Source organism: Eptatretus burgeri, chromosome 4, assembly GCF_056783735.1.
Source record: "Eptatretus burgeri isolate ZD-2024b chromosome 4, Ebu_testis_v1, whole genome shotgun sequence".
Lineage (NCBI taxonomy): Eukaryota > Metazoa > Chordata > Myxini > Myxiniformes > Myxinidae > Eptatretus > Eptatretus burgeri.
In genome coordinates, this window is record NC_140964.1 from 72,567,676 (window position 1) to 72,581,728 (window position 14,053).

Consider the following 14,053-nt stretch of genomic DNA (forward strand, 5'->3'; position numbering starts at 1 on the left):
GCGGGCCTCGTGGACAGTGCCTGGCAGGGGGTGGGAACGGGGCCCCCTTGGTCGCACTATCTCAGCGCGGGGGGAAACAGGAGGGGGGTTGCTGATGCTCGGGGTATAGAGGATCTTTATTATGTGCGACGAGCGTCTCCACCTCGGCCAGGTCGCGCTGCCGGCCTCCCTGGGGTGCAGCTCCCTGCACGACGCGAGCACCCTTCGTCCGACTCGCCGCCTCTCCACAGCTCGTCCCCTCCGTTCCGACTTTTAACGCACACGACGAGCAGCTCCACCGCCCGCGAAGTCTTGACTCTCTGTTCCGACTCCTTCGCCTCGTTCCGACCTTTACTACTCCTTTGTGACTCCGACTCCCTCGTTCCGACTTTTACGACTCCTTTGTCTGACGAACACCGTCCTTTTATCCCCCCGTAACTTCGCCTTTGACCCCCTCCCTTTGACCTTTCAACTCGCTCCCCATTGGCCCGAGAAAAAGTGGGCGTGAAGGCTTTTTGATCCACAAATTTGCATATATCGATCGCCCTGGGGGCGGGGCCAATTCGCCCCTCGCTCACCGATTGGACGGCAAAAAGTGGGCGTGTGTCGTTTTGGATCCGTTTTTGAAGCAGAAAATCCGTGATTTTGTACACGCTGTTCCACGTGCGCTCTGCATGAGTCCAGCATCGGTGCCCATGAGTGGCGCGAGATGACGGTGATGCGATGGTGGCGAGTTGTGACGGTAAAGGTCGTGGCGGTTGTGGTGAAGCGGTGGTTGTGGTCGGTGGTTGATGTTGTGGTTGTGGTGATGGCGATTGGTCCAAAATAAAGATAGTAAAAGAAAAACGGCTATCCTGAAGAGTCGCAGCACGTATAAATGACATGTATTCCCACTAGACAACGGGTTTGGGCCTAACTACACATGCACTTACCGAGATACCTCACCTAAGGGACCTGAATGGTGGTTTGCGAATCTGGTAACCACAACAATATTATCTCTGCCAAATCCCTCACCCCCACCTCTCTCTCTTTTTGTCCCATTCTTGCTCTACCCCTTCCCAATACAATGCAGCACCTTCCTACCACACCTCTCTCTCTCTCTCTCTCTCTCTCTCTCTCTCTCTCTCTCTCTCTCTCTCTCTCTCTCTCTCTCTCTCTCTCTCTCTCTCTCTCTCTCTCTCTCTCTGTCTCTCTCTCTCTCTCTCTCTCTCTCTCTCTCTCTCTCTCTCTCTCTCTCTCTCTCTCTCTCTCTCTCTCTCTCTGTCTCTGTCTCTGTCTCTCTCTCTGTCTCTCTCTCTCTCTCTCTCTCTCTCTCTCTCTCTCTCTCTCTCTCTCTCTCTCTCTGTCTCTGTCTCTGTCTCTGTCTCTGTCTGTCTCTGTCTGTCTCTGTGTCTCTGTGTCTCTGTGTCTCTGTGTCTCTGTCTGTCTCTGTGTCTCTGTGTCTCTGTGTCTCTGTGTCTCTGTGTCTCTGTGTCTCTGTGTCTCTGTGTCTCTGTGTCTCTGTGTCTCTGTGTCTCTGTGTCTCTGTGTCTCTGTGTCTCTGTGTCTCTGTGTCTCTGTGTCTCTGTGTCTCTGTGTCTCTGTGTCTCTGTGTCTCTGTGTCTCTGTGTCTCTGTGTCTCTGTGTCTCTGTGTCTCTGTGTCTCTGTGTCTCTGTGTCTCTGTGTCTCTGTGTCTCTGTGTCTCTGTGTCTCTCTGTCTCTGTGTCTCTGTGTCTCTGTGTCTCTCTGTCTGTGTGTCTCTCTGTCTGTGTCTCTGTGTCTCTGTGTCTCTGTGTCTCTCTGTCTCTCTGTCTCTCTGTCTCTCTGTCTCTCTGTCTCTCTGTCTCTCTGTCTCTCTGTCTCTCTGTCTCTCTGTCTCTCTGTCTCTCTGTCTCTCTGTCTCTCTGTCTCTCTGTCTCTCTGTCTCTCTGTCTCTCTGTCTCTCTGTCTCTCTGTCTCTCTCTCTCTCTCTCTGTGTCTCTCTCTCTCTCTCTCTCTGTGTCTCTCTCTCTCTCTCTGTGTCTCTCTCTCTCTCTGTGTCTCTCTCTCTCTCTCTCTCTCTCTCTCTCTCTCTCTCTCTCTCTCTCTCTCTCTCTCTCTCTCTCTCTCTCTCTCTCTGTGTCTCTCTCTCTCTGTGTCTCTCTCTCTCTGTGTCTCTCTCTCTCTCTCTCTCTCTCTCTCTCTCTCTCTCTCTCTCTCTCTGTATCTGAACATATTCAAACAGTAGTTATGTCTGGAGAGTGATTGTCTCCAGAAGTGCCTGGGCAAGGTTTGGCTCAGGACATGTCTGGATTAGAGTTTGAATCTGGACATGTTCGGGCAGTGTTTATTTCTGGACGGGAGTTTGTCTGTGGATGTGTCCGAACAGCTTGACTCTAGCCACATCTGGGTGCTCTTTGTCTCTAAACGTATCCAGGCGGTATTTATGTCCAGACTGGTGTTTGTCTCTGGACGTGTCCGGGTGGTGTTTGTCTCTGGACGTGTCTGGGCTGTGTTTGTCTCTGCATGCATCTGGGTGGTGTTTGTCTCCAGACATGTCCAGGCGGTGTATGTCTCTGGATAACTTAGCTCTGAATGCATCTGGGTGGTATTTATGCCCAGAGGGGAGTTTGTATCCAGACGTGTCTGGACAGGACTTTGTATCTGGATGCCTCCGGATGGGTGTTTGCCTTCAGGTGTGTCCAAGCGGTGTTTGTGTCCGGATGGCTTGGATCCGAATGTGTCCGGCAGGTTTTGTCTCTGGACGTGTCCAGGCAGTGCTTGTCTCTGGATGCGTCTGGGTGGTGTTTGGCTCCGGACAGCTTTGGTCCAGACGTCTACGGGTGGTATTTCTGTCTGGAAGTGAGTTTGTCTCTCGACGTGTCCGGACGGGAGTTTATCTCCAGATTGGAGTTTATCTTCGAATGTGTCTGAGCAGTATTTGTGTCTGGACGGCTTGGCTCCCGATTCGTCCAGCGGGTTTCGTCTCCGGACATGTCCAGGCGGTGTTTGTCCCCAGGCCGTGTTGAAAGTATGACTGGTAGAAAATGGATTAAAGACGATTTTGTTTACCTCTTCACTGTTAGTCGATGTAGAATCATTTTGATGAGACAGTTTGAATCATAATTAACGCTCCACCGCACGTCTGCCTTCCCTCCTCTAACCTCACACTGTCTTCCCTTATCCCACTGCTCCTCGTTCCCCCTCCCTCCTCTCTCCTTTCCACTGTACCTCTTCATTTTTCCCCCCTCTCTCGCCCCAGCCCTCCCCCCCTCTCTCTCTCTCTCTCTCTCTCTCTCTCTGAGGAAGGACTTTGCATAATGGAGGATGTGTAGTCGGTGACTGGCTTTGGAGGCCAGTTTGGAAATGTGGCCTTCCCATGAAAGATCATGGCAGATAGTGTGAGACCCAGAAGCTTAAATGAAATGACTTCTCTTCCAGAGGATTGTTGAGAAAGTAGATGAGGGGGTGGGGGTGGGGGTTCCAGATGGTCCTTTCGGAGAGACAGAGTGAAAGTGTGAGATTTGTCACGATTGAAAGACATGTTCCACATGTTGGACCAGTTTATCCAGATCTGTAGAGAGTGAAGAAGCTGCTGCTTTCCGATCTGAGGGATGACAGATGGTATGGCAGAGGGTGGAGTCATCATCAAATTGTATAATGCAGTATTAAGATTTCTCTTCACTGCAACTAAGGGGCCTTGCCCGAACCATGAAAAACAGCCCCAGACCATTATTCCTCCTTCACCAAACTTTCCAGTTGGCACGATGCATTCAGGTACGTGGCATTCTCCTGGCATCTGCCAAACCCAGATTGGTCCGTCAGACTGCCAGATGGTGAAGCGTGATTCATCACTTCAGAGAACATGTTTCCACTGCTCCTGATTCCAATGGCAGTGAGCATTACACCACTCCACCCGGCGCTTGGCATTGGGCATGGTGATCTTTGGCTTATGTGCAGCTGCCTGGCCATGGAAACTCATTTCATGAAGCTCATGACGAACAGCGTTTGTGCTGACTTCCAGAGGCAGTTTAGAACTCGGTAGTGAGTGTTACAACCGACGACAGATGATTTTTTTTCCATGCTACGTGCTTCAGCACTCGGCGGTCCCGTTCGGTGAGCGTGTGTGGCCAATCACTTTGCAGCTGAGCTATTGTTGCTCTTAGACATTTCCATTACACAATAACAGCACTTACAGTTGACCGGGGCAGCTCTAGCAGGGCAGAAATTTCACGAACTGACTTGTTGGAAAGGTGGAATCCTATAACAGGGCTGAAATAGCCGATTCCACCAATTAGAATGGGTGTCCACATACTTTTGGCAATGTGTGTATTTCAAATCAAGGCAAACCATGCTCCTGTGGTAAATCAGAGTTTACTACATTGCTTTGAAGACTTGTCATTCCCCAGAGATGACTCAAAATGTAGATGTCATCATAATTGATGGTGCTGTAGTTGTGAACATGCTGAAGCCAGATACATTCTGAAGCAAGACCTTTGGATCATATGCTCATGAGGTTTTCTTGCCTTTCATCCAGAGGCAGCTTCAAATCGCAACAAATTGTGTGGACATTGTCTGTACTGGGACGAGTACTGTTCAGACAGTTTGAAGAACTACAGGAGAAAGCAGAAGGAATTATGTGTGGTGATGAGTGGAGGCAGGGATTGCTCTTCCAGGGAACTGGGCAAGTTTTCTTCGAGTGAATGACAAGACATGGCTGTTCGGTTTTTTTTGTCAGAACAGGTCATCAACATTTACAGCCCGGAAAAGCAGATAATAATTACCCTAGGCACTGGTAACTACTGCAAGCACTCATGTAATACATCTGCAATCTGCACTTTCACCATGCAGCCATGAGGAGGCAGATACCAGAATTTTGATTTATTTGGCAGATGCCTCCAGCCACTGTGACAGAATCCTCTTAAAGACTGCCTACACGGATGTTGTTCTGTCTGTGGCTGTAATGACCCATTGTGCAGTTACAGAGCTATGGGTGGCATTTGGTGCTGGTAACATTTTCGATTTATTGCCGTGCATGAAATTTCACAGTCACTTAGGCCACAGGGATCAGTGTCTGCCAATTTTTCGCAGCCTGACTGGGTGTGATACTGTCTTCTCCTTCAATGGAATCGGCAAAAAGAAAGCATGGCAGATTTAGCAAGGGTACCCGACTGTCACTGCAGCTTTTTTGGAGCTCTCCTGTGCTCCGGCTGACATTTAAGATGCTGATATAGCCGTCAAACGTTTTGTGGTATCGCTGTATGATAGAACTAGTGATCAGCTGGATGTAAATGAAGCTTGGATGCAGCTGTTTGTGCAGAAAGGCAGATCCTTAGACCACATTCCTCCTACAATTGCAGGACTGTTGCAACATATCAATCAGGCAATTCTGCAAGGAGACCATACTTGGGGGCAGCATTTACTCCAGATCCTGAAATTTAGGAGCCGAGCAAATGGGGATGGAGAAGATATTCCACTGGAAAATGGGAACCTTTCTGAACTTCACCTCCCCAAGCCTCACACTCTTTCCAGGAGCTGCTGCACTGTGGATGCAAAAACGATGCAGAGGGAACTGCAAATACTTCGGAGATGGACCGAACTGCACTGCACTTTGTAAGAGCAGAGGTGATTGCCAAAGTAAACAGTGAATGAGATGCCAGATCTGTGTCCAGTGCTGGGAGAGAATTGGTGCTGTTTTTAGGTAAGGAATTGATACATTCATTTGAAAAAAGAGCAGCAGTTCTGCAATGAACAAGTCAGTAAATATATTTTTTCCAGTTCAGGTTGATCAGAACCTCAAGGAGATAGGGATGGGCCAGGCATCTGACTGGGGGATGGCCAGATGGAGGCCTCTGGAGTTCTGGCAGAAAGTGGATGCAGCGACGTGCTGCTCCGGTGCATGCTCCCATACCTGACCTGACCTGACACGTCTGGAGCCAAGCTGCTCGGAGACAAACACCGCCTGCACATGTTCAGAGACGAACATCGCCCGGACACATCCGGAGTCAAGCTGTCCAGAGAAAAACTCCTATGCAGACATGTCCGGAGATAAACTCCCCTCTAGAGATGAACTCTCATCCAAACATAAACACTGCCCAGACGCATCCAGAGATAAACACCACTCGGACATGTCTGGAGACAAACTCCCATCCGGACATAAACACTGCCCAGACACAAACTCCAATCTGGACACGTCTCGAGATAAATACCAATAGGACACATCCGGAGACATACCCCACCCAGACACTTCCAGAGAAAAACACCGTCCAAACATAACCACCGTCCAGATATATATATATATATATATATATATATATATATATATATATATATATATATATATATATATATATATATATATATATATATATCTGCACTGCATTGGGAGGGGATAGAGCAAAGATGGGACACAGGGAGAGGGAGAGAGAGAGAGAGAGAGAGAGAGAGAGAGAGAGAGAGAGAGAGAGAGAGAGAGAGAGAGAGAGAGAGAGAGAGAGAGAGAGAGAGAGAGAGAGAGAGAGAGAGAGAGAGAGAGAGAGAGAGAGAGAGAGAGAGAGAGAGAGAGAGAGAGAGAGAGAGAGAGAGAGAGAGAGAGAGAGAGAGAGAGAGAGAGAGAGAGAGAGAGAGAGAGAGAGAGAGAGAGAGAGAGAGAGAGAGAGAGAGAGAGAGAGAGAGAGAGAGAGAGAGATAGATATAGATAGATATTATATATAGATATGCTTTATGACCAACACACGCACACATGCACACACAGATGATGTCGAAAACAAACCAAAAACAATGAGTAGCTTTCACTGAAAAACAACATTGCATTTATATAGACATTTCAGGGATATGTTCACAAACATAAATCTTTATAAACAGCTGCGTGTAATGGGTGGGAAAAAATTTTGGCTCGGTAATTTAAAAAACACGTTAATACGGCAAACGGCGAGGAAATCGGGTGTGTTATTTCGCAACACGCTCAGGGTGACAGAGCACGAACCACTCTCAGGGTGATGAGGCACGAACCACTCACTCAGGGTGACGGAGCACAAACCACTCTCAGGGTGACGAGGCACGAACCACTCGCTAAAGGTGACGTAGTGGACAAAAACATCTGCAGTGAGTGAACGATTTGCTCAGCAGGACGTAATGTGGTCCCGCTCTTGACTGCAAGGCCTTTGGCAAGTGTCTTCAGCACTCATGCAAGCATTCCAATTAAATGATTGATTAGGAACGGTTGGTCAGGCTGTCGCTGCATATCATATAAGATCCCTTTAACCTTAATGCCGGTAGACCGAGCATGCAGCAGTTCATGAAATATAATGAATTCATTGAAATAACGACTTTGTCCACAAAAGAGTTGCAGCTTCATGCAGAACAACCCTGGAGACATCACAAAGTTCAATTGCCCTTGAAATCAACATTGAAGATAATCCGCCATCTTAACTGCTCATCTCTACATGCATCAATGTGGTACATCGTTCGTGCTCCATGCAGACGTTATCACTTTATTTTAAAATGTCCGTTTTTTTAACCAGATTTGCTTTGATTCCCTGTAGAGCACCTTGCGAAACCTCCGAAAATATACACACAGATTTGGCAGACGCTATGGATAGGCAGTCCCTCTGGGGGACAGGGTAGAGCAAGGATGGGACAAGCAGAGAGAAGGGTGGGGGTAGTTGAGTTAGCAGAGATAATATGTTATGCTTTGTGAACAACACACACACACACACACACACACACACACACACACACACACACACACACACACACACACACACACACACACACTCACATATTAGTGGTTGGTCGATATCGGCAATTTTTCGGGAATGGGCAGGTTGGAGTCAGTGTGGTTACTGACTCTAGTACGTACTGTATACAACCCAAAAACCTTGAGTAGCTTTCACTGAAAAACAGTGAAAAAAAAACATTGTATCGATCTTTCAGGGATATGCTCACAAACATTAATCTCTATATCCAGCAGCATGTGATAGGTGGAAAAATATTTGGTTCGGGAATTTAGAAAACACGTCTATATGGCAAACGATTCAGAAATCAGGTGTTGGAAAATTATGGTTGTGCCTGTTCCAAGTCAAGGCATGGTTGAGCAGACCAAAAAACATGGAGGCTTCAGACCCCAGCGAAGTTACCTGGGATACACCTTGAGACCCAAGAGAGAGCAGTGACTGGAGATGCACCTGATAAAGGTTATAATTAAATATTGCTGTTAATTATCCTCAAAAGGGGTGTTTTAATGAACCCAAACGCCCAATTTTCATTCTTGCACTTCCTTGGGGTTGTCTTAGTAAGCATGCAAAGTTTCAGGCTGGTCGGTTTCATGGTTTTGGTGTTGTGGAGGAGACACACACACAAACACACACACTGCCATTTATTATTATAGATAGACATACGCAGTTTGTTTTGAATGCTGACCTCGTTATTGTTTGAATACATCAACATTCAGCGCTCGACCAAAGCTTGTTCTTGGAGTTCTGAAAAATATATTGCAACTTTATTTAATCCTGTGCTACATCTGGCTGGGGCATCTGAAATAGCAAATGCAGACCTTTGTGATGTTTGTTTTGTTTAGTTTTTGAATAAGGGTTTGGTTTCAGCATCCATATGCATGCTCACTCTCAACCCACAATGAGTCATAATTGTTCTTTGATTCAGAAATTGTGATTCCTTCACATTTTCATCATAAAAAGTATTATCAAGCTCTTTGCTTTCCTTTGTGACCAAAATGCTTGTAATTTTACTAATCATATGTAATTATATATTATGAAAAATTAAAAACGGTGGCATGTCTTGTACTCATAATTCATATAAAAGTGCATTAATACCTCGTCCAGAAGCCTTTGATCACCGTCATTCAGGAAAGAAAACAAGCTTTTCATTACAGAAGCTAAATTTATAAATTGATTCATTTAAAAGCCACAACCACAATTAAGTTAATTTCATTACCTCCGTCATTGAAGGTGGGCCGAGGTTATGTTTTCACCCCTGTCTGTTTGTTTGTCTGTGAGCACATCCTGTGAGCAGGTTATCTCACTTGTCTGTGAGCAGGTTATCTCAAAAAGTTATTGATTAATTTGGATGAAACTTGGTGGACAGGCTGTAGGTGTATAGCAAGGATGAATTGATTCCATGTTGGTGAAGATTCGAATCTGGATCAGGATCCGAGATTATATTTAATTTACCAAGTGATTTTTCGTCATTGAGAGATGGGGCCAAAAACGATATTGTAGCACAATATCTCAAAAAGTTGTGGACGGATTATGACAAAACTTGGTGGATGATTTGGGGAGATGAAAAGAACAAGCCGATTCGATTTTGGTTCAGGTACGGATGCAGATCCAACCTATCGGTGCGATACAAAACAAACTGTTCACCACCAGGTTGGGTGGATTTTGTGCATTACTTATTGGAAAAAGTACAGCCGGCCAAATCATCACTCATCAGCAAAGTGGACATTCGAGATGTTGTGATACCTTTCACAACAGCAGATGCTGGTATCTTGATGTAATTACAAACTCTCTGCATGTGTTGTATAAATACTTAACCACCCTCCACTCTTCTGATTTTATTGGTTTACAAATGCTAAGGGTTTTGAATGATAAGCCCTTCATCACACACCAACAGTAACCTCGAAGTTGGCTGTAATGTGAGGATTTTACACTAGAGGGCCTGTTTGTTTGTTCGAATGACTTTGCTGCAGAACACATATGACCTCGATGTTTCTTATCCACAAACAGTGAGTTTATAAAATCGGAGCAAACAACGGGATGGCCTGTTCGTGTTCCCTTCAGAACCAACCGCTGGCTCACAATTTTGAGAACCACGTTTCAGATCCCATGCGCTATATAGATGTTTATCCATCGACTACTACTGTCCTTGCAATTAATGTGGAACAACACAGATGTCTGCCAATGTCTTTGTCTTGTCTCTAATGTATGTACAAGCTCCTCCATGTGCCTTCGATCGCTGTGTAAAAATATAAGATAAATAGTGTATAATACATTTAAAAAAAAATAATTAATCCACCTGTTTGGTGTTCCCATCTGAGCATTTGCTTCATGAAGTTGCAATATTTTTTTTTAACAATACAGGTATTGAGGCTCATGGAAAAGCTGAACTACAGAGAAGTGAGGGACTGACACACCAACCGGGGGAAGAGGCAGACAAGAGACTGGTGTGCAAAGAACAAAGACAGACAGGCAGCCTAATATAGAGAGACATGTGGACAAGACAAATGGAACAGAGGGGGCTAATGCAAATAGGGGAGACAAAGGGCATGGAAGCAGAGAGGAAATGCTGTCAGACATGGTAAATATCATCATGCTGAAATAAATAGTATGTCCATTTGCCCATGATCTCATAATGTCCTTGTCGTTCATGTAAAAGCACAATGGATGTCTCTCCATGCTCTTGTCCTGTGTATCTGACATGTGTGCAAGGTCATCTTTGCCCTACAGTCATTGTAGAAATTCATTTTTTTAATTCCTTTGTTTGCGGCAGGTCTAGCTGATCGAGAGTATGCATCATTTTACATTAACCTCATGCAAATGTTGCCTGTTATTACTGAGAAAGGTCATTTTTACAAGATATAAAACTGCTGTCCCTTCTGAATGCATTCGCTTGTTCATGTTAAGATCTTATTTCCTCTTCCATTATCTTCTATCGAAGCAATCCTTGTATCATCAGGCTAACCAATTAGTATACATTAACACATGAATTCAACATGAGAATAATCTGGTTCAAATGGCTTATTCTGGTGTCTTGTATCTGTAATCTTTAATGGCTGCACAGACCATTCATAACAGGAAATATGGAAAATGTGCTTCCTGTGAGCAGGTTCCCGTCCGGAGCGACGGCGTGGCCTCAACTTGCTGCAGAAGGGTCCACGACGTTCCCATTCTGTGTCGTACTCGCAATCCGTCCGGCCACAGATCGTCCTCCTCAAGGACATTGTTTGTTACTTGTCACTGCTTGAGGCCGGCCGGCCCGAAGACAAGCTCGAGTGTGAGGACCACAAATTTTGCATGAGATTCTCAACATCTTTCCTATCACATCCCATGATATATCACAGGAACTTTTTGTAATGGTGTGTCTTGTGTTCACCAAAATCGGGCAGACTTCGCATTTGAACTGGGATTTATTTATTTATTTATTTATTTTTTGTATACCTTGGTCGAGGCTCGTATGAGAGCTAACACACAACTCACAGCAAGGAGGCATGAGACAAGAGGGGCGGGAGTGGAAGGGACAAAACAGTGGGGAACAGACACATTAGGTGAACTGTGGAAGGGAGAGGGATGGGGATGGGACGGGGAACATGGCGAAGAGAAGATGGACATTACAGGGACTTTCAGGAAGGAAAGCAGGAGAATTGAAGGAAGTGGGCTTGGGTGGATTATCGGGGGTAGAAAAGATCGAGGATTTGGATGGGGGAAGATAAGAGGTGGTGGTGAACAGCTGTTTTGAAAGCCTGGAGGGAAGAATGGGAAAGAATAGAGTGAGGAAGTTTATTCCAAAGGCGGGAAAAAGAGGAATGAAAGAGTGAAGATGAGCAGTGATTCGTGATTTTGGTAGTTTTACCAGAAGGGGGTTGTTGGCGGACCTTGAGCGCCCTGTGGAAATGTGGTGGGGACAAATCGCAGAGAGAGCAGGGGGGGCAAGGCTGGAGAGGAGTCGGTAGAAGACAGAAAGACCACCGACCAACCTGCGGTGATTGAGTGAGAGGCCCAAAGACTCAGCTTCATTGCGGGAGATGCCGATGATCTTAAAAGCCCTGGTTTCGACAGCGTGAAGCCGAGAAAGGTGGGAGGCAGGAGCACCAGCCCAGAGGGGAGAGCAGTACTCCATCAGGCTACGGACAAAAGCTTTGTAAGTAGTCAGGAGCTCAAGAGGGCCGAGGAAGGACTTTGCACGACGGAGGATTCCCAGTCGGCGACTGGCTTTTGAGGCAAGGTTGGAAATGTGACTTTCCCAGGAAAGGTCATGGCAGATAGTGAGACCCAGAAGCTTGAAAGAAAAGACTTCTTCCAGAGGATTGTTGAGAAAGTGGATGGGGGGGTTTTGTAAACGGTCCTTTCGAAGAGACATAGTGAGAGTGTGAGATTTGTGTGGATTGAAAGACATGTTCCACGTGTTGGACCAGTTTGTGATTTTATCCAGATCTGCAGTGAGCGAAGAAGCTGCTGCTTGCCGGTCTGAGGGATGACAGATGGTACGGCAGAGGGTGGAGTCATCGGCAAAGAGAAATAGAGGATTTTCCAGAGAGTCCGAGATTGTGAAGTTACTTCTACTGTCTTCTAGCAAAGTACCTGGCATTGCCGGGCAATGCCGTGTCCCTCCTCCCACCCCTTCCCACCCTCCTCCCTCCCCACCACTTCCCCTTGTCCTCCCCTCCCACCCCATCCCACCCCCTACAGACTCCCACCCTACCTTTCCCCTCCCTCCCACCTCCTCCTATCCCCTCCTACCCCACTCCCCTTCCCCTCCATCTTTAGGGACTTTAAAGGCTGAAGTGGCGGATGAAAATATGCTTTGGACAATCCTCAGGTCAGACTTGGTCTGTGTGCCAAATTTAGTGGTTGTCAGCCCAGCGGTTTTTATTAAAAGTGCGAACCTACGGACATGCAGAGAGACAGAGGACAAATTTTATTTATTAGATAGCAGAGTACCCACTATCTGGATGGGTCGAGTTTGTGCATTACTTGCTGAAAAAGGTATCATCTGTGTTTTGTAAGAAGCCGATAGATGTTTGTGTCGTGTGCGCTTAAAAGGTTCTCGATGGTCTAAACTATAAAGGGTACGTTCCAGTTGTAATTAGCATCTAAGGTGTCAAAAGGGTCGAAACTCTCAAAGCATGTAAAATGGTCCAAGTGGTCGAAAGCTTGAAATGGTCAAGGTCCAAGGTGTCTAATCTGTCTGAAGGGTGTAAGGGATCTTAAGGGTCTTCGAGGTTTTTGGAGTTGAAATGTTCGAAAGGCTCTTTGGGGTCTTAAGGGCCTTTGTGGTCTTAAGGTTCTTAAAGGTCTTATGGGTCTTTGAGGTCTAAAATGGGTTTTATGGACCTTAGGGGTCTTAAGGTTCTTAAATATCTAATGGGTCTTTGAGGTCTAAAACGGGTCTTTGGGGTCTTCTGGGTCTTAAGGATCTTCGAGTTCTTCGGGGTATTGGAGGTATTAAAGGGTCTTTCAGATCATAAAGGGTCTTACAGGTCTTTGGGGTCTAAAGGGTCTTCAAGCGTCTTGAGTGTCATAGATCGAAAGGGTCTTTACTGTCTGAAGTGTCTTCATGACTTAAAAGGTCTTCACCTTTTTGTGATGTTCGGGGTCTTTAAAGGCTGAAGTGGCAGATGAAAATATCCTTTGGACACTCCCCGGGTCGGACTTTCTCTGTGTGCCAAATGTGGTGGTTTTCGGCTTTGTGGTCTTTGCAAAAAACGCGAATATACAGATAGCCAGACAAACAAACAGACAGACAGACAAATTTTATTTATTCGACAGCAGAGTACCCACCCTCTGGGTGGGTCGAGTTTGTGCATTACTTGCTGAAAATGTATTGTCTGTGTTTTGTCAGACTTCAGATGTTTATGTGGTGTGCACTGGAAAGGTTCTAGATGGTCTAAATCTAAAAGGTACATTCCGATTATATTTAGCGTCTAAGGGGTCGAAAGGGTCTAAACTCTCAAACTCCTAAAAAGGGTGTAAAAAGGTCCAAGTGGTCTAAAGCTCTAAATGGTCAAGGAGTCAAGCTGTCTAATTTGTCTGAAGGGTGTAAGTGGTCTTTAGAGTCATAAGGGTCTGAGGGGGTCTTCAAGGTCTTCAAAGATATTATGGGTCTTAAGTGTCTTCGTGTCTTAAAGGGTCTTGGGGGTCTTCAGGGTCTTTAAAGGCTGAGGTGGTGGATGAAAATACCCTAAGGACAATCCCCGGGTCAGACATGGTCTGTGTGCCAAATTTTGTGGTTGTCGGACCAGCGTCTTTGCAAAATACGCAAACATAAAGACAGACAGACAGACAGACAGATAGATAGACAGATGGACGACAAATTCTATTTATTGGATTTATAATGATGGTCACAAATGTCTTTCAAAAAGGCGGTCACAAAAATGGTTTA

At 46.0% G+C, this 14,053-nt stretch overlaps 1 protein-coding gene across 4 annotated transcripts in view; it reads left to right on the forward strand.

The window, feature by feature from the left end:
• LOC147028329 (diacylglycerol kinase beta-like) overlaps positions 1 to 14,053 on the forward strand; it is a 315,192-nt gene that overhangs the window by 165,521 nt on the left and 135,618 nt on the right. For all 4 annotated transcript variants that reach the window (XM_085878634.1, XM_085878633.1, XM_085878631.1 and 1 more), the window contains one exon: positions 10,781 to 10,948. In XM_085878634.1, coding sequence (XP_085734760.1) covers positions 10,781 to 10,948 — 168 coding nt within the window. The remainder of the gene's footprint in view (positions 1 to 10,780; positions 10,949 to 14,053) is intronic.